General features: G+C 36.0%; 1 protein-coding gene across 6 annotated transcripts in view; it reads right to left on the reverse strand.

Moving 5' to 3' along the window:
- Positions 1 to 25776, reverse strand: part of LOC105483250 (tousled like kinase 1) — a 168083-nt gene that overhangs the window by 41838 nt on the left and 100469 nt on the right. For 4 of the 6 annotated variants that reach the window (XM_071072923.1, XM_071072924.1, XM_071072925.1 and 1 more), the window contains 8 exons: positions 24624 to 24670; positions 22784 to 22879; positions 21428 to 21517; positions 20094 to 20186; positions 16089 to 16199; positions 15836 to 15972; positions 12189 to 12377; positions 2046 to 2075 (listed from right to left, as the gene is read on the reverse strand). In XM_071072923.1, the coding sequence (XP_070929024.1) occupies positions 2046 to 2075; positions 12189 to 12377; positions 15836 to 15972; positions 16089 to 16199; positions 20094 to 20186; positions 21428 to 21517; positions 22784 to 22879; positions 24624 to 24670 (793 nt within the window). The remainder of the gene's footprint in view (positions 1 to 2045; positions 2076 to 12188; positions 12378 to 15835; positions 15973 to 16088; positions 16200 to 20093; positions 20187 to 21427; positions 21518 to 22783; positions 22880 to 24623; positions 24671 to 25776) is intronic. The other 2 variants (XM_011744021.3, XM_011744024.3) reach the window with 1 other exon arrangement.

A 25776-nucleotide genomic window follows, 5' to 3' on the forward strand; every position in this document is an offset into this window, starting at 1 on the left:
TTAAAAGATGTTCAACAACATTAAGTCATTAGGGAAATGCAAATCAAAATCACTGTGAGATATCACTTTACACCCACCAGGATGGTTATGATTTTTAAAATGGGAAAGTAAAAAGTATTGTCAAGGATGTAGAAAAATAGGGATAACTGTCATGCTGGTGGGAATGTAAAACGGTGCCGACTGGAAAATAAGCAGTTCTTGAACAAGATAAGACATAGAATTACCAAAATACCCAGTACTAGATAGATAAAACAAAACATAAGTCCACACAGAAACTTGTAGACAGGTGTTTATAGCAGAACTATTTATAATAGCCTAAGGGTGGAAACAACCTAAAGGTCCATCAATGAATGAATGGATAAACAAATTGTGCATAATCACACAATGGAATATTGTTCAGCCATAAAAAGAATGAAGTACTGCTACATGCTACAATATGAATATACCTTGAAAACTTATACTAAGTAAAAGACACAAAAGGTCACATAACGTATGAGTCATTTTATATAAAACATTCAGAAGAAGCAAATACACAGAGAAAGAAAACTGATTATTTGCTACTGGAGGTGAGAAGAGAAAGGGCTAGGGAGTGATTATTTAATGTGCACAGAGTGTTCCTCTGGGTTAAGGGAACAGTTTTGAAACTAGAGAGAAGTGATGGTACATAACACTGTGAATGTACTAAATGCCACTGAACTGTACATTTTAAAATGGTTATTTGTATGTTATATGAATTTAACCTCAATTTAAAAATGTTATCACTAGGAAAAAAATAGGTGATTGTGGGAGGGATGAAACTAGTTTTCTTATGAAGAGTCCAAATGTTCACAACATAATAGAAATTGAATTGCAATTACTTACACTTCGTATAAGTACAATGGCTGATATGGTTTGGCTGTGTCCCCACCCAAATCTCATCTTGAATTCCCACATGTTGTGGGAGGGACCTGGTGGGAGGTGACTGAATCATGGGGGCAGGTCTTTCCCATGCTGTTCTCATGATAGTAAGTCTCACAAGATCTGATGTCTTTAAAAAGGGGAGTTTCCGGCTGGGCTTGGTGGCTCATGCCTGTAATCCCAGCACTTTGGGAGGCCGAGGCGGGCAGATCACCTGAGGTCAGGAGTTCCAGACCAATCTGCCCAACATGGCGAAACCTCGTCTCTACTAAAAATACAAAAAATCAGCCAGGCTTGGTGGCAGGCACCTGTAATCCCAGCTACTCAGGAGACTGAGGTGGGATAATTGCTTGAACCCGGGAGGCAGAGATTGCGGTGAGCCAAGATCATGCCACTGTACTCCAGCCTGGGCAAAGAGCAAAACTCCATCTCAAAAAAAAAAAGGGCAGGGGGGAGTTCCCCTATACAAGCTCTCTTCTCTTGTCTGCCACCATGTGAGACATGCCTTTCACCTTCTGCGATGATTGTGAAGCCTCCCCAACCATGCGGAACTGTTAGGTCCATTACATCTCTTTCTTTTGTAATTTGCCCGGTCTCAGGTATGTCTTTATTAGCAGCGTGAAAGCGAACTAATACAATGACTTACACACCAAGTACCACTGTGATATGCAAAATAATGGCCAAAGATTTCCATATTCTAATCCTTGAGACATGTGAATATGTTAGGTTATAAATAAAAGGAAAATGAAAGGTACCAGGTGAAATTAAGGTTGCTTATCAGCTGACAGTAAAACAGGGAGTTATTCTGCATTACCCATGTGTGCCCAGAAGGAAGGGGCGGCAGTGTCAGAAACAGAGTAATGTGACAGGTGAGACATTTGACTGGCCGCAGCTAGCTATGAAGATAGAAGGGGATCATAAATCAAAAAATGTAGGCAGCTTTTAGAAGCTGGAAAAGGCAAGGAAATGGATTCTCTTCTAGAGTCTCTAGAAGTAACATAGCCCTGTTAACAACTTGATTTTAGCCCAAATGAAACCCATTTCAGATTTGTGATTGCTAAAACAGTAAGGTAATATTTCTGTTGGTTAAAGCTAGGTTTGTGTGATTTGTTACAGCAGCCATAAGAAATTACTGCAGATCTTCTTACCTGGAAGTAGAATGCTCCTTTAATAAATACCTAAAAACACAGAAATGGCTTTGGAATTGGGCAGGGGACAGAAGCTAGAATTTTAAGAAGCTTAATTTCTAAAGGCTGGGCACAGTGGCTCACACCTGTAATCCCAGCACTTTGCGAGGCCAAGGCGGGTGAACTGCTTGAGGTCAGGAGTTCGAGACCAGCCTAACCAGCATGGTGAAACCCCGTTTCTATTAAAAATACAAAATTTAGCCTGGCATGGTGGTGGGTGCCTGTAAATCCCAGCTATTTGGGAGGCTGAGGCAGGAGAATCACTTGAACCCAGAGCGAGACTCTGTCTCAAAAAAAAAAAAGGCATAATTTCTAAAAAGTTTAAACAGGTTGTTAGCAGGCTAAACGTTATCAAAAAGAAAGGATAACCTAGAGAACAGAACCCTGTGCCCAAAAGGCAGAAGCACAGAAGATCACCATAAAAGATTATTCTCAGACCTTGAAACCAAATGGAGTTTGGATGGATTTTGAAATTCCACAGGAATGTCCTTCCACTGCTTTGTGTTTTGAACATGAATGTCTATAAACTGTCATCAGATACCTGTCCCACCATCGTACTGTGGGAGGAGGTAACTTGCTTCTTGAGTTTCAGTTTCACAGATGAAGAAAAACTGTGTCTCAAGGTGGATCATATCCCAAGTCCCACTCATATCTGATTTATCTGATGAGAACTGGAACTTTGAGCTTATGGGATTTAGATGCGACGTTAGACTTTGAGCCAACACTGTAACGGGGATGTTGAAATAGGGTGAATATACTCTGCATGTGGAAAGGATGTGAATCTTCGGGGGTCAGGAGGCAGAATAATGGTTTTCCCAAAATGCCATATCCTAGTCTTTAAAAAAGCTAGATTTAAATGGGTTCAAGGTTGCTCATCAGCTGATTTTAAGATAATTACTTTGAATAATACAGCTATGCACACACAGAGGAAAGGAAAAAAAAAACATTTTATTTGCAGGAAACTAGTAAAAGTCACAGAAAAGGTAATATCTGAACTAAATTAAAAAGAAGCAACAGCAGGAGGACAGGAAGAAGAAATGGGGTATTAAGAGGCATGATGGGCCCGGCGCAGTGGCTCACGCTTGTAATCCAAGCACTTTGGGAGGCTGTGGGCGGATCACCTGAGGTCGGGAGTTCAAGACCAGCCTGACCAAATGGAGAAACCCCATCTCTACTAAAGATACAAAATTAGCCAGGTGTAGTGGTGCATGCCTGTAGTCCCAGCTACTTGGGAGGCTGAGGCAGGAGAATCACTTGAACCCAGGAGGCAGAGGTTGCAGTGAGCCAAGATCCTGCCATTGTACTCCAGCCTGGGCAACAAGAGTGAAACTCCATCTCAAAACAAAAACAAACAAACAAAAAAAAACAGAGGCATGATGACCCAAGAGTACAGCATGGAGATACTCAAGCAAAAGTAAAAAGGAATGCAAACTGCAGATTAAGGAAATATCTTCTGCTTGTTTGCTAAGACTTTTAGTCACAGATCAATGTTAAATTTTATCTAATTTTTAAAAAATTTTTGTTATCTATTAAGATAATCATATGATTTTTCTGTTTATGTGAAAAATTACATATATTTTTCTAATCTATAACCAACCTTGCACATCCAACATAAACCCAACTTGGGGTCTTCATAAACTAGCATTTTTATATCTTATACGTTGTGTTTGTGTTACTATTTAAGATTTGTGCATTTATTTTTACAAGTGAGATTTGCCTGTAACTATCATTCTTGTACAGTCTTTGTTAAGTTTTGGCATCAAGACTATGTTGACCTCAGAAAACAAGCGGGAAGCATATCTACCTTTCCTGTTCTTCAGAACAGTTTGTAAAAGACTGGCACTATTTCATCCTTAAATCATTGATAGAATTCTTAGATGCAGTTATTTGGACCTGCAGTTTTTCTCTGAATAAATGTTTAAATTACAGATTCATTTTATTTAATAGTTACAGAACTATGTGGATTTTGTTTCTTCTACTGTCAGTTTTGGTTCCATTGCATTTTTCTGTAAATGGGTCAATTTCACAAAGATTTCAAATTTAAGCAATTTATAATGTGTTGTTTCCTTTAAATATCTAGAAACAGTAGTAAATATTCCTTTTTTCATTCCTGGGGATGGCTGTGGTTTTTAAAAATCAGTCATATTAGTTTTATTAGGTTTTTCCCCCTACAAAAATTTTAACACTATTTTTAAAAAACTGGTTTATTCTCTGTATTGTATGTGTGTTTCCTATACTAATTTCTGCTATCTTTTCCCTCTTCCTTCTTTGGTTAATTCTCTTGCTCATTTTCTTTCTAACTTATTGAAATAGATGCTTAGTTTGTAAAGTTTTAGTTTTTCTCCTTTTCTTACATACGTAACTAAAGCTGTAATTTTCTCTCTAGATACTGTTTCATATGCATTTTATCAATTTTGTTATGTAGCACTTTCACTAACATTCATTTCAAAATATTTTGAAATCTTTCATTTCAAAATTTTCCCTCATTTTCATTGGCACTTTTCCACTAGCTTTTAGTTACAGATTTCTAGCTAATTGCATTGTGGTCAGGGAACATATATAATGATTTCAATCATTTTCATCCCAGAGTTCTACCAAATGACTAAAGGAGAAAGAATACCACTCTTACATAAACTTTCAATCCTGTGAAATTTGCCGAGGCTTGCTTTATAACCAATTTTTCTTTATAGTCAATATTTTTAAAAGAACATGTATTCTGCAGATGTTGGGAGGTATTCTATATATGTCCATTGCTTCAAGTTTGCCAATCCCATTAAATCTTGCATGCACTGCGTGTTTTGTTTTGTAGTGCTTTATTTTTATCTACATGTTCTATTTCTAAGAAATGTGTTTAAATCTCCCATTATGATTTGTGGATCTATTATTATGTTTTTTATTTATCTTGAGGCCATGTTATCACATTTATATAAATTTAGAATTATTACAGCTTCCTAGTGATTTCAACCGTTTATAACAACCATTTCATTTCTAATAATTTTTTTTTTTGCCTTAAATTTTACTGTGTCTGATTTAATATAGCTCTCTTTTGGTTGGTGTTTGCCTGAATATCCTCTCTAAACTGTTATTTCAATATGTCTTTTTTCCCTCTGGCTGCTTAAGAATTTTTTTCTCTTTGCCTTAATTTTCTGAAATTTCACTATGATGTGTATAGATGAGTTTTCTCTTGTTTTTGAGACAGAGGTCTCGCTCTGTCACCCAGGCTGGAGTGCAATGGCATGAACATGGCTCACTGCAGCCCTGGCCTCCCAGGCTCAAGTGATCCTCCCACCTCAGTCCCCCAGGTAGCTGGGAGTACAGGCTCATGCCTGGCTAATTTTTGTATTTTTAGTAGACATGGGTTTTTGCCATGTTGTCAAGGGTGGTCTTCAACTCCTCAGCTCAAGCGATCCACCCACCTCGGCCTCCTAAAGTGGTAGGATTACAGGTGTGAGCCACCGCACCTGGCCTCGGTGAGTATTTCTTTTCATTCACACCCCCTGGAATTTGCTGGCCTTCATGAACCTGTAGACTGATCTTGTTCATCTGTTTCTGAAATACTCTTAGTTATCTCATCCTCAAATACTGCTTATGCTGCATATAGGATTGTTTCTCTAAAGACTATCAGCTACCTTGTCAATAGTAATAATGCAAGTCAGAAGACAGTAAAAATCATCTCTTCAAATAACTACCAACCCAAAATTATAAAACCAGTAAAGATATCCAAAGAATGAAGGCAAAATAATTTTCAGACAAACAAAAATTGGTCACTACCAACAGACCCCTCTGTAATGTTCCCTTACAAAGGAAAATCTGTAAAGGGTATTCTTGGCAGAAAGATCTTATGAGAGGTGTAGAAATAAGTAAAGAGCAAAAAATAAATATGTGGATAAAGTCCATATGGACATTGACTATGCAAGACAATAATGATGTCCTACAGGTAGACACATGTATATATGTGTGGTCTGAGTATAGAAACATGCTCATACTATAATAGAGAAAAAGAATAAAATAAAAACTGGTCAATGCAATAAAAGGTGAGAAAAAAAAGAAAAAGAAAAAGGGATGGAGACTAGGTAGGATAAACAGAAGCATAAAGAAAGACCAAATTTAAGCCCCAATAAGTAATGACATGAATTGAAAAATAGATTAAATTCTCCAATGAAAGAAAGATTTTTCAGACAGGATTTTTAAAAAATCAGTTATACATTTGTCAAAACCCACAGAAGGTACAACATCAACAGTGAACTCAAATGTAACTATGGATGATAATGATATGTCTATGCAGGTAGCATATGTGCCACTGTGGTGTGCGATGTTGACAGTAGAAGTGAATGTACCTGTGTGGGGACAGGGGTTAGGTATATGGGAACTCTGTAGTTTCTGCTCAATTCTACTGTACTACTGCCCTACTACTACTGCCCTACTACTACTCTAAAAAATAAGTTTATTAATTTTAAAAAGAGATAAGTAGTCCACTAATAACATTATATAAAACATATCCCTTTTTTTTGAGACAGGGTCTTCCTCTGTTACTCAGGCTGGAGGGGAGTGTAATCACAGCTCACTGCAGCCTTAACCTCCCGAGTTCAAGCAATTCTCCCACCTCAGCCTCCTGAGAAGCTGGGACTGTAGGTACATACCACCACGTCCGGCTAATTTTTTATTTTTTGGTAAAGATGGGGTCCTGCTATGTTGCCCAGGCTCGTCTCAAACTCCTAGGTTCAAGTGATCCTCCCGCCACAGCCTCCCAAAATGCTCGGATTACAGGGCTGAGCCACCACACCCAGCCTAAAATACATTCTTAATTTAAAATTAAAGCTATAATGGAAAAGCAATGACCTCTAAAACTTCAATAATATAAAATATGAGGTAAAATATTACTTACTTTTAACTTTGCAGTCACCCTCTGTGAAACATGCAAGTCTAATAGATATAACCAAAGCTTAATTTGAAATATATTTTAAGTAAAAATCTTGGTTAAAATGTATTAGCAAAGAAAAATCAATGCAAGTGTCATCAGACTTTATCCAAAGACAGTATTAATAGTAAATCCAAACTATTTACTCTGAATAAAGTCTTTGCAACTAAAATTACTAGTTATCACCTAAAAAACTGACTCTTGCTAATAGTTAAAAATAAATTATAAACCAAAAACCATGCCAAGTATATGCATTACCTCCCACAGTCTTTTCAACAGTATAATGTAGATACTTTCACAAGAAAATGGAGACTCAAAGAAGTAAAATAACTTACTAAAAATAATCTGGGAGAGTTAAGTTTGGAATACACATCTGTCTGACTAGAGAACCTAAAGTCCTACCCACCACATCTGGATTCCCCACCCCTGGGCCACAGACCAATACCATCCATGGCCTGTTAGGCCGCACAACAGGAGGTGGGCAGCAGGTCAGCAGGCATTACCACCTAAACTCCACTTCCTGTCAGACCAGCAGTGGCATCAGATTCTCATAGGAGCACAAATACTATTGTGAACTGCTCACGCAAGGGATCTAGGCTGTGTGCTCCTTATGAAAATCCAATGACTGATGATCTGAGCTGGAACAGTTTCATCCCAAAACCATCCCCGAGCCCCCACCCTGGTCCATGAAAAAACTGTCTTCCACAAAGCTGGTCCCTGGTGCCAAAAGGTTGGGGACTACTGTACTACATAACAGTAACTTCATTTTCTATGCTAATTTCTTGATAGATACTAGAACTAAAGATTCATAACTTGACTCCTAATTATACTAGATACTCTGCACACAAGCCAAAGCCATTTTCACTAAGCAGTGATTCAAAAGAAGTTTTAAAAGATAATTCGCCAAGTAGAGATGTGAAATTTAGTGTCAAAAAAGCATTATTCAAACTGCAGTATATATGAATCAAAGTGCTTCTGTGGCCTTTTGCCCTATTTAAACCTATAATCTGATTAAGAATGCAATCAAATTGCTGTGTAGTACCCATCACTTCATTTGCCACAGAGTTAGTTTTAGGTCAACATATGGAATAAAACGGGATAGAAATGAGAGAAGACTATGACTATTAGACTACAATTAAAGTTGCTAGCATCTTGGAAGACAAGTAGTAAACAAAATACCTGTGACAAACCAGAAAGATAATCTATCAAAAAAAAAATTAAATTCAATAAAATGTGGTTTTTTTTGTTTTTTTTTCCCTTGAGGCCGGGTCTCACTGTCACCCAGGCTGGAGTGCAGTGGAGTGATCACAGCTCACCGTAAACTCAAACTCCTGGGCTCAAGAGATCCCCCTGCCTCAGCCTCCTGAGTAGGTGGGACTACAGGGACATGCCACCACACTTGGCTAATTTTTATTTTTGTAGGGATAGGGTCTTGCTCTGTTGCCCAGGCTAGTCTCAAATTCCTGACCTCAACGATCTTTCCACCTTGGCCTTCCAAAGCACTGGATTACAGGCATGAGTCACTGCACCCAGCCTAAATGTTTATGTATTATAATTTAGTACTGACCACTTTCCATACACAAAACACTGTGGTAGGCATTGAGATTACAGAGATAAAACAGTGAAATAAATGCTACAATACACACAGGTATGCACAAAATATCATGGCACCTAGCTTGAGGGGCAATAGGAGAAACCGGTTTAAAAAAAAAAAAAAAAAAGGTTAGAGAGAACTTCCTTTTGAAGAAAGCATTTAAAGCATCTGAGCCAAGTCTAAAAGGATAAATAGGAAATGAGACAAATGAAGAAAGGTAAGGAACAAGATAAAGTCACAGAAGCAGGAAAGCACAGTCCATTTAGAGAATTGAAAAAGTTTAACTTAAGATATACATAGGGCAAATGTTGGAAAATGAGGCTAAAGCGAGAAATAAGGTTTACATAAAGGGTCTTCATGTGGGTGAATTTTATCTAGAAAGTCACTGACAGAGGTTAAACACGGTGCGACATGAAAAACAGTAATCTAGGTTAATAAAAAACCAACGTCCTAAACTAAGACAGTGACTGTGAAAATGAAGAATGGAGCAAACACGAAAATGTTATGGAAACAGACACAGAGAATGAGGGAAAGGGAAACATTAAGATGACAGGCAAGTTCCTAGTATCATTACCTAAGTGGACACTGATGCTGTGACTGAAGAGATAGAGGGTACTTACTATGGTGATACCTCAAAGTAATAAGTAACTCCCATCTTTCATGTATTAAAGAAAAGCTTTCAGGAGGAAGCGATAACTACTGTGGGACTTAAAAGACTAACAGAAATTAAGACAATGGGTGAGAGTCTGAATGTTGACAGTGAAGTAGAAGTACTGAATGATGGCAACAATGAGGCCAGAGAAGGAAGAAGTAGCCACATCAAAAGTGCTTTATAAGCCATATTAGGACTTTTGGGTTATATCATTCAAGTATTGGAGAGCTTTGTTAGGGTTATAAGGAAGATAATGAAAGGATCACATTTTTATTTCAGAAAAATGACTGTACGACATGAAAATAGACTGCAAGAAGAAACCAAAATTGAAATGGGACGAGGGAGAGATTATAAAAATAACCCAAGTAAAAGATAGCATTAACTTGAGTTAGAATGAATGGTGTTAGTGGGAACTTACATAAAGGATGAGTGGATATATCTGGTATCTAGCAGGACTGGGTATCTACAGGGTAGAGTTAAAGCGAACACACACTTTCCTCTTTTTTTTCTTTTAAAGAAATAGAGACAAAGTCACACTACGTTGAGAGGCTGGTCTCAAACTCCTGGACTCAAGCGATCCTCCCACTGCAGCCTTCCAAAGCACTGGGATGATGGTGTGAGACACCCCATCTTTCTTTTAATATAACCACCCACCAACCCAGTCATTCACCTGTGTTTTTGTTTTTTCTTAAACAAATTTACTAACTTACAAAAAGTACAGTTCTTTTTAAAAATTAATGATAGTCAAAACGTTCTAATTGTAACTTACAACAGCTCAACAAAATTAAGAAAGGCTTTAAGAAGAAAGTACATTTTGAGATGAACTTTGAAAGATTAATATTATCACCATTTAATCACTAATGGATTAAGAAAAAATCAGCAAAATCTGGCCAGGTGCAGCGGCTCATGCCTGTGATCCCAGCACTTTGGGAAGCCAAGGCAAAGAGGACGGCTTGAGCCCAGGAGTTCAAGACAAGCCTGGACAACATGGGGAGACTCATCTCTTCAAAAAATAAAAAATAAAAATAAATAAAATCTGTACTTAAAATGTTAAAGGTGACAACTACAATTCTTACATGTGAGAGGATGGTAGTGCCACTCACAGAACACAGAAAAGGGGCAAGGTGTGCGTGTGTAAAGACAGACTGAATGGGAAAGATAACAGTAAATACAAGGTTTTGTTTGTTTTTAGTAAATATAGTTTTGAACAGGCTGCATTAGAAGTTCCTGTGAGACATTTAAGTACTGACAGCAACTAAGCAGGATATGATATTCAAGACTGAGAAAGAATTATCTGATACTCAACAGAGAAAAGTGGGCTTGAGATGGTAATTTTGATGTCAGCAGGATGTACATGGTAACTGAAACCCTAAGAGTAGATACTACTCAAGGAGAATACGCAGAGTGAGAAATGTGATGGCCTAGGACATATCCCTACAAGTCATCTACATTTTACAGACTGGTAAGTAAACAATGCCCATAGATACTGAGAAGATGCAGCTGGATGAGTTAAAATGGAAACTGAGTATCTTAAAAACTAAAAGAGTCTTTTTGGAAAAAAATAAGTCAACAATATTCAATGCTGCCACGTAAGTTAAAGACCCAAATGTTACAACATTTAGCCTCAGGAAGATAATCAAGAACAATTTCAGCTAAGAAAGGGGGACTGGAAGACAAGGCAGAAGAGACTACAAGGACAGGCAACTCTTTCAAGAAGCCTAGTTATGAATAGGACAGACAGAATATAGAGACTAAAGGGATTTGTAATTGAGGGAGAGTTTTTTAATGGTTTTGCTTACATGTTTTCTGAACAGAAGTTAATAAGTAGAGCACAAAGGAGGTATCAACAGAAGAGGTTCCTGATACAGTTGCGGATGGGATTCAAAGCATGGATGACAGACCATCTTTCAATAGAGGAGAAACAAATATATGACACACAAGACATTAGAGGGTGTATGTATTTTCTCTTTTTTTGAGACAAAGTCTCACTCTTGTCCCCCAGGCTAAAGTGCAATGGCACTTTGGCTCACTGCAACCTCTGCCTCCCGGGTTCAAGCAATTCTCCTGCCTCAGCCTCCTGTGTAGCTGGACTTACAAGTGCCTGACACCATGCCCGGCTAATTTTTGTATTTTTAGTAGAGACGGGGTTTCGTCGTGTTGGCCAGGCTGGTCTCAGAACTCCTGACCTGAGGTGATCCACCCACCTCGGCCTCCCAAAGTGCTGGGATTACAGGCATGAGCCACCATGCCCAGCCTATGTATTTTCTACTCACATGAGTTTACATAAGTTCTTCTAGAACAGAAAATTTATATAAGTTTGGATACATCTGTATATTGAAATTTTAACAATGGTGTTCTCTGTGAAATGAGATCATAGTCTATATTATTTTATTATTTTTGTCCTATTTTCCAAATTTTCTACAATAAGCATGTAACTTTTAAAAAATGTCTTTGTCCTTTAAGTTATAAAGCATAATTCATTAAGAAAGAAAATCCAGAAAATAAAGAAAAGCAGAAAGGGAAAAACAATACCTATAACCCACTAATGAACTGCTTTCACAGGTTGAGAAAATATATAAATGGCAGTTACATTACTTCATTCTCTCTGACAAAGGAATGTGAATGGAAACACTAAATTAGAATAATCCAAAACTTTCAATTGATTCTTAACTGATTCAGACACAGAGGAAAGGGTCAATTCTGGTAACCTCTTAGCTACCTAAGTCTCTGTTTTAAAAGAGAATTGTTAAATCTCTGCTTAAAAAGGTAGAATTCAGATATTTGGGGGTATTAATTTAGAGCTAAATTTTCAATACTGCCTTCCTTCCTGGTCATAATCAATTTTGCTATCTAAGTATTAATTATAAATAACACCCACTAGTAACATTCATGCTCAATGGCAACAATTTTAAAAAAGAAAAATTTTAAATGGAGGCTTACAGTTGTGGTAAATTTGGTCTAACAAAGGGATCATTCTCTGCTCCATTGACTGCTTTGTTTTTCCTTTGTTTTGGTTCAGAATTGGTAGAGGGTGCCTGAGAATTATTAGCTGTGGGAGGTTTGCGTTTGGCTAGAAGTTTCCTTTGCCTTTCAATATCTTCCCTTTGCTGATTCACCCATTCTTGTTGCCTGTGTAAAAATAAACAAATAAAACCATATTAACCTTCCATTACTTTTCATGGTTAAATTGGAAAAAAATGCATAAAAAACATGAAAAACCATATAATATACATTTGTAACCTTCTGGCTCCACTCTTGTGAACCGACTTGTACTTATTTTTCAGGTCTCATGTGAAAGAATTTTTTTAAGTGAGGTGTTCTCTAAACCTCTAGATTAGGGAAAGATGTGTTGCCATATATAATTTCACGGGACCTTCTATCTCCCCACCTCATCCTTTCTAATAAATATCACTCCTACAGATGCTCCATCAGAAAGTGTCCGGTTAGACGACATCACCCCCTAAGAACGGAGACGGTGTCTATTTATACAGTATCCTGTTGTATCCCTAGTACCTAGTGTAGTGATCAGCACTTACCTGTTGCTCAATAAATGTTTCCTGAATGAAAAAAATAAATGAGCTAAAACAAGCCCCCAAACTATTAAAGTATGGGGTACATGTTACACATGCGTCTCACCATAGTATTTGCAAACAAATTTACAAAAGGCAAATATGAGTTTAATATGAAGAGAGTTATTTTCTAAATCTACTTTTGTTAAAAAAAAAAAAGAAATCGAGAATGAGAAGTTGGTGTTTTGAAATCAAACAGATTAACCTTAACATAAGAAATTTATGAGAAAAAAATTTTTCATAATTTAAGGGAAAAAAAGACAAAATAGCAAGAAAACTTAGCACGGCTCTGAAAAATGGGAAAGTAACAAAAATAAAATTAATGCTTACCATTCAAGAATCTGAAACAATTTTGCAAATAGCTCCCTAATTCTAAAAACTAATAGATACCATGTCAATTATTAAAATGTAGATTAGATATTTTAGCAGTTTGAGCAGAGCATTAAGTAGTTAACAGTGAAACTTTTAAAAACCACTTATCATACAACACCTTAAGCTTATTCTAACAGTAACCATGTTCTCTTTTAGGTCACCTCACTATGCCAATAAAAATTTTCAAATCCTATATGGTTACGATACTTAGAGCAAGTCAAATATTTCATGCCCTCCTCTCCCCAACCATTGACACCAGAATTAAAGGGCTCCTACTTTGCTAATGCAGAATTGACCTTACACACATCCCCTTCCCTATGGTTTTAGTGATGAAGTAGCAGAATATGACAGGAGTGAAAAAATCAAGAAGAACCTAGGTAGAAGATTAATAGAGAAAAATCTCAAGAATAGCAAAGTGAGAACAAGACTTTAATCCAGTTTTCATTTAGAGGCAGGAATAAATTTCAATTTTTAATAACTAAATCTTAAGGCTATTTTAGGGCACCATCAGGATGGTATAAATGCAAATAAGCAGTAATAATCCTAATGATTAAAATATTAATGGAAAGAATTACTGGAATAGATATTAACAGCTGATTATTCAGGGATGACTACACAGTTTAGAGATTTTTATTACTTTTTATTTATTTATTTCTCCTCTCATCTTCTAACCACTCTGGGTTATATCACCAATTATAAATGGCTTGATATAAACATAGTAGGTCCTCAATAAATGCTTATTAGTGAAAGTCAGGACATACAAGTAATTATTTTCTTTTTTGGTAGTTATTTTTTGAGACAGAATCTCACTCTGTCGCCCAGGCTGGAGGGCAGTGGCGTGATCTCAGCTCACTGCAGTCTCCACCTCCCAGGTTCAAGCGATTCTTGTGCCTCAGCCTCCCGAGCAGCGGGGATTACAGGCGCACACCACCACTCTTGGCTAATTTTTGTATTTTCAGTACAGACGGGGTTTCACCCTGCTGGCCAAGCTGTTATCGAACTCTCAACCTCAGGTGATCCTCCCAACTCAGCCTCCCAAAGTGCTGGGATTACAGGCATGAGCCACTGCACCTGGCCTCTTTTTTGACAGTTAAGTGGAGAAATTGGAACTACTGGTAGAATTTATATTTCAGAACATTCATATTGATTATATAACCGTCTCTTTTATTCATTGCAGGACAACTACAGGTCTGGGTTTAGTAGCAGAGCCTCTTGCTCATAAAACACTAAAAATTTACCTTCTCCTGCTTTCTACTTTACTGTTGATATGTTAGTTCATGCTTTAATCACCTTTCATCTGGATATCCCTCCATCTTAACTACCAATAACATTCATCTTCTTTCTAGTAATATTTTCACATTACCATCAATTATTCTACAACTATCACTGTAGATATCATTCTGATCACGTACACTATATGTAAACCTTTAACAAGTCCCATTATCTGTGGAATTGAAACCCAAACTCTCTAATATCACAAGTACTTTATCCTTTGTTTCACTGTGGTATAACTAGCACAGCTATGTTGAAGAAAAGTTGAATAAATCTGCTGAGAGAGAAGGCCATTCTGTGGCAAGTCCTAGGAGGCAGTGTTTGAACAGCAATGTTGGTGTGATAACAAGTGAAGAAAAAGTTTTGCCTCTATTTCAAATAACTGGATACTCTGGAAAAGCTGATGTTCATGCTAGCATTACTCCCGATTTTCAAGTTTAAAAACATTTTCCACCTCCCATCCCCAAAAAAGGAGTAGCATATTTAGCACTCCTTAACACATAAACAGCCAATCAATCCTTATCTACCACCATCTGAACTCAAGAAAATATGGTAACTATAATTTCTCTGTTTTAAAGTTTGATCTGAAATGCAACAGAAAACCAAACACCACATGTTCTCATGTATAAGTGGGAGCTAAACATTGGAGACACATGGACATAAAGATGAGAATGATAGAAACTGGGGGCCACAAAGATGAAGAAGGCAGAGACAGGGGCAAGGATCGAAAAACTATTGGGTACTATGCTCACTACCTAAGTGATGGGTTCAACTGTACCCCAAACTTCAGTATCAGGCAATATACCCTGTAACAACCTGCATATATATCCCCTGAATCTAAAAGTTGAAATTAAAATAAATAAATAATAAATAGAGTTTACCTCAGAAATGCTAAAGCCACATGTTCAGTTTAACTGATAAATGATTTACTATATCTGAGGCAAAAGAGAAGTTTTTTTCCTTAGGAATAGAGAGCAGGCAAGTGCTGAATATTAACACATAAGGAATGGGGAATGGGCAAAAACTAAGTAGGAAAATCCTAGGAGATAAACACACACACACATCTTCCAGTGAAATTAAATTTTCAACAATTTCCCTCTCAAAATATCATCTGTAAAGCTAAAGGTTCAGTTAATATGTCGGAAAATCAGAGTTAGAATAACATATTATATTCCATAGACGAATGCTAATTAATCAAGAAATCACTAAGCTAAAACTATAATACTCTTGGTTTCATATCCCTTTCAAACGTACTAAATTCTATGATTTCAGAGTAGTGAGGAACTGGAGAGCACAATTACAAATCTATAATCTTTTAAAGCAATGAACACTCAAAGGAACACTAAAAACTTTTAAATGTTAAGAATGACTAACTTCACAAGATTCTGAAATGCAAAGCCATCTGTCCATTGTTCAGTAAATGAAGCGCCATGTCTAACTGTTGTAAAGTGCCCGAGGCGTAATCGATCTTGCATACTCTTCTCTCTGCTTGACAATTTTTCCTGTGTACTCTGAAAAAAGGAGAAAAAAAAGTCGTCACTCAATTTTATTCATTAATTTATAAAAGCATACAAAGCAAAAACGGCTAATGAAGGGGAAGGGAAAATTTACTCAACTTTTAGCCTACCTTTTCAATAAGAAGTTTCTTGCTCATTGATATGCACTTATTTAATCGTTCTTTGTATTTTTCAAGTAATTTTTGTTGTTCATCTATTTGCCGTCTGAGATCACAGTTAGCCTATGACATAAGTAGAAAATGCAAAAGGTCTAGACTGGGGAATATGAAAAGCTTAGAAATATTATTAATGTTCTAAATAAATTGTATACAGATAGGAATAATAATATTAAATATCTGAGTATGATACAAGAAAAAAAAAGCCTACTTAGCCATGAGATAATACTGTTAAATGTTACTTAAGTGTACAGTGGAAAGTACATACAGGGAAGTTTGTATCCATATCCATCGCATTCAAATCCATACTCTAAGGTTAACTTTGGCTAAGTTACAAGAACCTTAGTTCAGCTTTCTTATTTCTAAATAGAAGCAACACAATCTACCTCACTTTGTTAAAAATAACTAACATATGGTATATAAAGTATCTATCACTTAAAAATAAATGTGTTTTCCTCTATCTCATAATTAACAAATTAAATGTGAGTTTTCCTCTATCTCTTATAACAAAATATTTTCTCCACTGAACTTATAAATGACATACACAAGTTGCCTACCCAACAGCTGTCCTCACCACTCTTCCTTAGCAATAGGATACTAATTCTGTTCACTCTGTAGGTGGCCATATGCTCAGAAAAGAGGCCTCTCTCTAACATCAAAAGATAAGCCTGATTAGTACAGTGGCAAGAGAATAACCCATAGGGCTTGTTACAACAGATTACTGGGAACCATTCCCAGAGCTTCTGAATCGGGTCTCAGGAAGGACCTGAAAATTTCCATTTCTAGTAAGTTCTCCAGGAATGTTGATGCTCCTGGTCTGAGGATCACAGTTTGAGAATCAAAAGTCTAGGCCAACCATGGTAGAATCCACAAGACAAGGGCATAGTATCTTGAAAGTGCTGAGAGAAAATAATTGCCAACCTAAAATTAGATACCCAACACAATTGTTTTTCAAGGAGGAGGAAACAGAATTTAAAACCAATAGACCCTCAGCAATTCAAACAAAACCTCAACAATGTGTGTATGATGCATATGCAACTTGAAACCTGATTCTAAAATTTCTCTAAGACTGCAAAGGGCCAAAAATAGCCAAAATGAAGAAGAGGATGTATGTTTAACCATGTATCATGACTTAATATAAAGCTACATAATTATAATCACCCAAGCCCCCTTCTTCCTTAATAATGGAAATTTAATGTTTTATCCTGGATTGCTATCTGCCTAGCCAAAAGACTACAGTTCCCAGCTTCCCTTGCAGTGAAGGATGGTTAACAAGATGCAAGTAGAAGTTGTTCAATGAGACATCCAAGAAGGCTGCACACAGAATTGTGCTTCTTGTTCTCTGCTCCCATCCTCCCTCCTGTTATCTGCTTAGAAAGCAGACATCATAATTGTGACCCTAATAGATATATAGAATCTTGTTGTGACCTTTGAGATATAAGCCATGAACTAACAATGACAAGGTCCCATATGATACTGAGGAGTAATAATATCTGAGCTGCCCACTTCTGTTCTTCTCTTGAAAAATAAGCTTCTATCTCATTTGAAGGACTGTTATTTATGTTCACTGTTACGTCCAAAAACAATTGATAAAAATTGTTTTATCAACAATGATAAAAAGATGCTGCAGTACTTGTGTAGAGACACAAACAGAACAAGGAAACATGATACAGAACACAGAAATAGATACACTTGTATATTGGAAACAAGATTTTATGATGATAGAGCTGGCAGTATGAGAATGAGCTTTTAATTAAATGGGGATGAACAACTGATTATCCATATAGAAAGAAACTGAAATGAAACATCATGCCATACCAAAAATCAATTTCAGTAAGACTAATAATTTATATTGAAAGATCAGCTGGGCATGGTGGCTCATGCCTGTAGTCCCAGCACTTTGGGAGGCCAAGGTGGGAGGATCACTTGAAGCCAGGAGTTCAATACCAGCCTGCAGACTCCCAGTTCCACAAAAAATAAAAAAAAAAAAATCAGTCCGGAGTGATGGCACAAGCCTGTAGTCCTAGCTACTCAGGAGCCTGAGGGAGAAATATTGCTTAAACCCGGGAGTTTAGGGTTACAGTGAGCTATGATCCCCCACTGTGCTCTAGCCCGGGTGACAGAGTGTCACTTAGGGGGGAAAAAAATGACCAGACTAAAAAACTTTGAGAAATAACTGCTATTACACAGTAAAATGGAAAATGCATACGCCCTGTACTCTGGCTATGTGTTTCCTAAACATATACCATAGAAAAATTCTTTCATATTTGCCCTGAAGACACGTACAAAGAATGTTCTTAGAACTGTTTATATTAGAAAAAGTAGAAATAAAATGTCAACTAAAAGCAGAAAAGATACAGAAATTATGGTATACTCAAAACTCCTTACAATACTGCAGTGAAATGAACAAACTACAGTTTACTCATCAAAGTGGACGACTCTCTGATATATAACGTTCAGTGAAAACAAGCTGGGCAAAAGGGTCCATACCGGAAAATTTCATTTAACGTTCAAAAACCAAATGAAATAATATATTGTTAAGAATGTAAGCACATATTTAATACAACCATAAAGAAACACCAAGGCATGACAAACACAAAATTTAAAATAGTGGTTAAATGGTAAATGGATGTGAGAGAGTAAGTATGACAGGATCAGGAAAAAGACACACTGGATGTTTTAAAGGTACTGACAAACACAGTAGGATCACAGGTGTTGGTTTTATTGAGTTTCTATACCAGTAGTTCTCAATTCTGGCTTACATTAGAATTATCCAGGAGAGCCTTTAAAACTACCAATGTCCAAGCCCACATCATGTCATCAACTTGATCAGAACCCCTCAGGGTAGAGTTCAGGCATTAGTTCTTTCACCCTTCCCAACTGGTGAGTCTAAGGAGCATCAAGGGTAAGAACTGCTGCTTTAAACCCTTACATTATAAGTATACTTCTAGATGTATTTTTAAATAAAGCTCCCATTAAAAATCCTTCAGAACTGCAGCAGTTACTTCATCCTATCGGTATCAGATGTCAGGCATATAGTAAAATAAAAAACTTTAACATGAAATGGCTGTTTGTGTTACGGTTGTTGGTCACATAAATGTTATTAACTTCCTTCCAGTTCTCCAACAGTTTCTCAATTCCCAATTTACTGAAGAGCTAATAAAATATTTCACTTTAAAATTGGTATTTTCTTTTCTTTTTTTTTTTTTTTTTTTTTTTGAGACGGAGTCTGGCTCTGTCACCCAGGCTGGAGTGCAGTGGCGCGATCTCGGCTCACTGCAAGCTCCGCCTCCTGGGTTCCCGCCATTCTCCTGCCTCAGCCTCCCGAGTAGCTGGGACTACAGGCGCCCGCCACCTCGCCCGGCTAGTTTTTTGTATTTTTTAGTAGAGACGGGGTTTCACCGTGTTAGCCAGGATGGTCTCGATCTCCTGACCTCGTGATCCGCCCGTCTCGGCCTCCCAAAGTGCTGGGATTACAGGCTTGAGCCACCGCGCCCGGCCTAAAATTGGTATTTTCAATCACGTACTTAAATTAACAGAAAAAGCTTATTGAGTTCTAGTTACAGTATTTTTTTTTTCTGAGACAGTCTCACTCTGTCACCAGGCAGGAGTGCAGTGGTGCGATCTCAACTCACTGCAACCTCCACCCCCCAGGTTCAAGCGATTCTCTTGCCTCAGCCTCCCGAGTAGCTGGGACTACAGGCGTGCGCCACCACGCCCAGCTAATTTTTGTATTTTTAGTAGAGACGGGGTTTCACCATGTTGGCCAGGATGCTCTCGATCTCTTGACCTTGTGATCCGCCCACCTCGACCTCCCAAAGTGCTGGGATTACAGGCATGAGCCACCGCGCCCAGCCTAGCTACAGATTTTTTTTTTTGCAATGCTAAGTATTTTCTGAACAGTTTGACTGGTGCCAAATAATTTATTCAATTTTTTCCCCTCTATGACTCATTACTTACCCTGAGCAAATCATCTATACGTCCCTCCTTCTTTTCCAGGTCCTGGATTTTATTACTTTCTAATGCTGCTAATTTCAGCATTGTGAGATCAGTCTAAATGAAAAAAGTTATTTTATTATCTCCATTATATATGTTGTTTCAAGCAAACACAAAACCAGACTTTACTCCAAATTCAAAAGGTAAAGAAAAATATATTTGTGTGCATATGTAAAGTGAATCTCAAAAAGTTTTAGTGCAGTTTTAATAACTTCAAGTGTATAAACGCTACAGACTTACCAAGAAACATCTAGAAAGGTCAATTACTTAGAATATTGATGTCCCACATTACAATTCAATATATCCGCTGCTTTGTGCTATACGTTCCTCTAGCTGATTTTTTTGAATTTTGCAAAACCTGTTTTAAATTGATAAGTAAAAACCTATCTATTTATGGTATACAACACAATGTTTTGATATATGTTTACATTGTGGAATGGCTAAATCAAGTTATTTAACACATATCTTTTTTTCGTGGTGTGAACACTTAAAATCTACTCTCTCAGCAATTTTCATATACACAAAATACTGTTTTTAACTGTAGCCCCCATGATGTATAATAGTTCCCTTGAACTTATTCTTTCTAACTAAAATTTTATGTCCTTTGACCAACATCTCATGCAGCAAAACCTTTCATGATCTACTCAGTGGATGAAGGAATGTACTTGTAATCCTAGCCTCAGGATCATCCAAAGAAAGAGGTTTTGATACATGCACAACAGTTTGGATATGACCTCACAAATAAAATCTAATGGAAATAAACTGGCAAGCTGAGGTTGAAGAGTAATATTTACTCTACTCTTCCAAACCCCAGTCTGAGAAAGTGCCATTCAGAAACTACCACACGTAAAAAATTAAAATGAAGAACTTAGTGCTCAAAATTCATGAAACTAAATAAGTGTAGAAAATATACAAATAATTCAAATAATTTTTATAGTTTGTCACATATATGTATTTACATACATACAGTCAAATGAGCGGCTTTAATGTACACTTACAAAAAATACAGCAGTTTCACAATATATCAATTACATATACTTGGAAATTAAGTTCAGAAAGAATCAGTAAACAGAAGTGACATGTTATGGTTGTTTAAAAAGCTGATAGTAAATTGTGTTTCAGTTTCTCACTCCTTCCTACAAATTCCGTTGTTTTTGTTTAGTAATTACTGTTATCTTTCTCGATGTGTAATTCTGCTTTATGACTACATATAAAACAAACAGACATCTCAGTTGTTAGTAAGTTAGTCAATGGTTTCTTAGAAGCCATGGGAAAAAAACATTTTAATTATCATTTACCTGAATAATTTTAAAGGATAACTGCTTTGGTTGTACAATAGGGTGGTCCCCAAATGCTAATGCAGTAGGAGAAGGGCTATTCGGTCGAACCTAAAAAAATTATTAAAAATTTTATATTAGGAAAAAAAAAAAAAAAAAACAGGTTTCTAATTAGCAACAATTACTTAACATTTCTGCAGAAGTTTCTATCAGAATAATACCTACATTGAAACATAATTGACTTTTAGAAACCTTTAATCACCATTTATTCAACAAGCATTCATTAAGTACCTCCTACATAAGACCCAGTGAGAAATACAATATATTCCCTGCCCTCATGGAGCTTACATTCTAGTGCTATAAAAGAAATCTTAATGCTTTCGTACTGTTTTAAAAAAAAAAAAAAAAAGGCCAAATAAATTATTCTGGAAAATATTAAAAATTTATTAGGATAGTTCAAAAAACAAACTTAGTACTAGGGACAATAATACATGCTCTTATGTAGTTTAATATCAATTTATTAATGAATTTCATAGTTTATCTGGTCACTAGTTCAAAAATACACTCACTGAAAGCAGATTATAACATTGTATCAACGCTATCACTACAACTCTTAAAGTTACTGTTGAATCTTATGCCTTACTTTATACACAGCAATGTGATATCCTCAAAGGTACAAAATGAGTAAGACACAACCAAGTATGTCTAAAGACAAGGACAAGAAGGGGACACAAGAAATAAAAACAAGGTGCTTGAATAAATAAGTGAAACTCTGATTCTTTAAATTACTGAAAACTAATATTGTTTTCCTAGTTAGATACTGAACTTTCACACAATGAAAGTAAATTTAAAAATGAAATCCAATATGCAAAACAATGCATATAAAAGAACTATATCTAAAACGTTAGCAATAAACCAAAAAGTTTAAGATAATTTTAAGTCCATGATTCTTTATCTATACTAAACTACATATCCTGCCTTTTTCTTAAGGATTCCCAGAAAGGAATTATGCTATAATTTTAGTGGTTAAGAAATTCAATTGTTAAGAAAATTATAAATTAGGAATCAACAACTGAATACAGACTGATACAAGAGTACTCATGTTAGTCCCACAGACTCAACAGGCATTCTTTTAACAGAAACAATGCTTCTTGGATATAATTAATTCAGAAAATCTTTAAGAGGCTCACTTCCAGAAATAAAATTCCAATAGCACCAGATAATTTAAAAGGATTTAATTCATGCCACAGAAATAATGTATTAAAAGATAAATGCTAACTTATTTAAGTTCTCAATAAAAAACAACAAATTATAAAACTTATTCAATATACATAACCTCCCAAAGACTATGCCTGAAAAACTTGAAAGATGACTTACAGATGAGGAAGGAGTGGAATGTGAATGTGAATTTTGAGGAGAACGGATTGCAGGAGGTATGCCTCTTACTGGACTTGAGCCATTTCCACCCTGGTACTGAGTGAAAGAAAAAGGTAACATTATTATTTACCAAAGCAGGCTCAGACAGTTGTTATTTCAGATATGACATTAAGAATTAATCTAAATATACCTAATTTTAAAATACGTAGTCATTTAAATGGATCCAGAACAAAAAAAAAACTAAGGTCAGCCAAGTCCTAAAAGACTGAGAGACTACTGATCACAAGAACATGACAAGGATTATTACTCTATATTCTTACTATAATCTCGTATTTTGGTCAACTCAAAGACAAATAAATTCCTCCAAAGCAATAAACATATTTTGTTTTCCTCCCAAATCTTAGCACAGGTTCCCTACAAATGTTTATTGAGCCATATACTCCCTAATCCCAAGAAATTCCAAAATGTCTACACATAGACCTTAGTGAACATCATCAACTATTTTAAACAGAATATCGGTCTCAAGATATCCAAGTGTTCATGGCACTATATAAAAAGAATTATAATAGGTCCCTTCCCTCTAACAGCACAAAATCCTTAAAAAATCAATTCTTCTGTACAAAGTGCATGACTTAGCTGCATATGAAGGGAAGTCAACTGATCTGTTCCACAGCTACCTTTTCTCCTATTTCAAGTTTCCATACGAAGGATGGGAAAAGAAAATAACTTGCTGCTGCAAAGTTCCTCTGGGGGTGTAGATTACTGTCCACTTCATCATTTCCTGTTTAATTACTTACATGAACAGCACAGATGGGGACTTCCTAGCATGTTCATTAAACAACTTCCTACAACCTAGGGATTTTGCCTTATTTATTTTACCAATAGAGCCTAGCATAAAATTTAGCACACAGTAGGCATTCAAGAGATATTTGTTTATTTGAATTGATCGTACCTTTGGCAAAGGTTCTTAATTAATGATATCAGTAAGTGACTGACCTCAACCAAAAAGCAAGGTATCTCATGGTCAGCAACTGCTTTACTTTAGATTTTACAAACCCAAGAAAGCAAGCAGTGGTGGATTTTAAAAAATCAGCCCTTCCCTTAATCAGCCAATTCTGCTCTCTCAAGTAAATATAAATATTTTTCAATTGAGTAGACCATGTTTGTTTTAATAATAACACTTAAAAATTTTCTAATTTAAAACGGTAGCCAAAAGTGTTTCTATATAGAAGCAAGGCAACATTCCAGATTGGGTAAGAATCTAAATTTATTGTTTTCGCATTCTCTTAGATTCAAGCCTCTATCAAATACTTAATCTCCATCCACAGGACTCAAATGTTGTTGTAATGTGATGAAGTCGGTATTGATAGTAGAGAGAATTCTGAGCTAGAGAGCCAGGGAACTTTAAGTTCTATTCTTTACTCCTCAATTCAGAATTTGCCTTAAATGGGTTAACCCATTTATGCCTAGTGTTCTATTATTGCTCAAGGTCACTGTTGCCAAGGTCTGACAGAAAAATTAAAAAAATTACAATGTAGGCTACTTTACATTTCTGGGCTTCAGTTTCATCATCTGTAAACTGAAACACTAATATGTATTTTGCCTATCTTACAGGTTATTATAAACAACTATGTGAGAAAGTATTTAGAAAACAATGAATGGCATCCCAATGTAAATGTAAATATAATTTTCCTAGAAAGAAAAGATACCACATAGTAATAAAGCTCTGCTCTAATCAAGCAAGTAATCAAAAGGTGACCTGTGCTGCTAAGAAAATATTTTTAGCTCACAGCAGAATAGTACTGAATTAGGAAAAGGAGATAATCCTCAATGAACTTACTTCAAAATAGTCGCTAATTTTGTGGCCACGTCCCCCAATACTTTTTCCTAAAATATAAGAAGCGCATGTTAGTAGGATACTGATGGGCATCAAAAAAATATTAAAGAGTCCACAGGACATCAGCTATCAATTTCACAAATATGAAAATCAAGTGACATTTCAATAGAGACATCCCAATTTTTAAAAGTTCCAGTTATTGGAGAATCATACAAATAAATGATGTAAGTGATATCCTGTTTTAAAACTACATTATTAATACTGCTTAATAACTACTAATTTCAGAAAGGCAAATCAGTAAATAAAAAAGTAGCGATTGCATCACTGACAAACTAACCTTTACCTGTAAAATAAAACAGCTTTAATTATATAAACCATAACATGATTCCTGTCAAACTGACAGTAACACGCTTCAATAGGAATGTTATTTTGTAATTGTATTTTGATTTTCTAAAAACCATTCCCAAATTAAATACAATGTTTTTTAAAAACTAGATTGTAAATATTGCTTATATGACCATACTGACAAAGTGAACTAGCTCATTAGAGATCATGCTATTTTTTAAATATTTTGCTCTAAAATGGATTCTTCATCAGTCCTTTAAGTCTTAATTTAAGAACATGCTAAGAAATATGGTGTTTACAGATGCTTTCTTAGGGGAGAAGTAGCCATCCTTGACTGGAACTATATAGAATACACGATTTCTTCAAGTTACAACTAGTTATGTCACAAAGTCAAAAGCTTTCCTTAATATAAACATACATATATTTATCAATTCAATGCTGACTTACTTCATGCATTCATTTATTTTATTTAACAAATATATCTTAAGTGGTTACTATGTGCCAGCCATTACTAAGATGAAAAACAGTATTCTTAAAAGTTCAACAACTTTAAATTTCTTCTTGGAACAAGGTGGGGGGAATTTTTAAAAACTAAACAAGTATTCAGGACTACCAATGCTACCTAGAAATTTTGAACATTAGTTCTGCACAGATTTATTTAGAGGTCAGAGATGACTGTAAAGGTCTTATGCTAAAGGAACTTCCCTTCTGTCTATAATAATTTCTCCGTAGACTGTAAAGAGGTGCTATATTTTAATGAAGACAGATGGTTTTGGTTGCCTACTCCAGAGGCTATTTCCCCAATTCTTTT

The sequence above is a fragment of the Macaca nemestrina genome, chromosome 11, assembly GCF_043159975.1.
Source record: "Macaca nemestrina isolate mMacNem1 chromosome 11, mMacNem.hap1, whole genome shotgun sequence".
In the NCBI taxonomy this organism is placed as follows: Eukaryota; Metazoa; Chordata; class Mammalia; order Primates; family Cercopithecidae; genus Macaca; species Macaca nemestrina.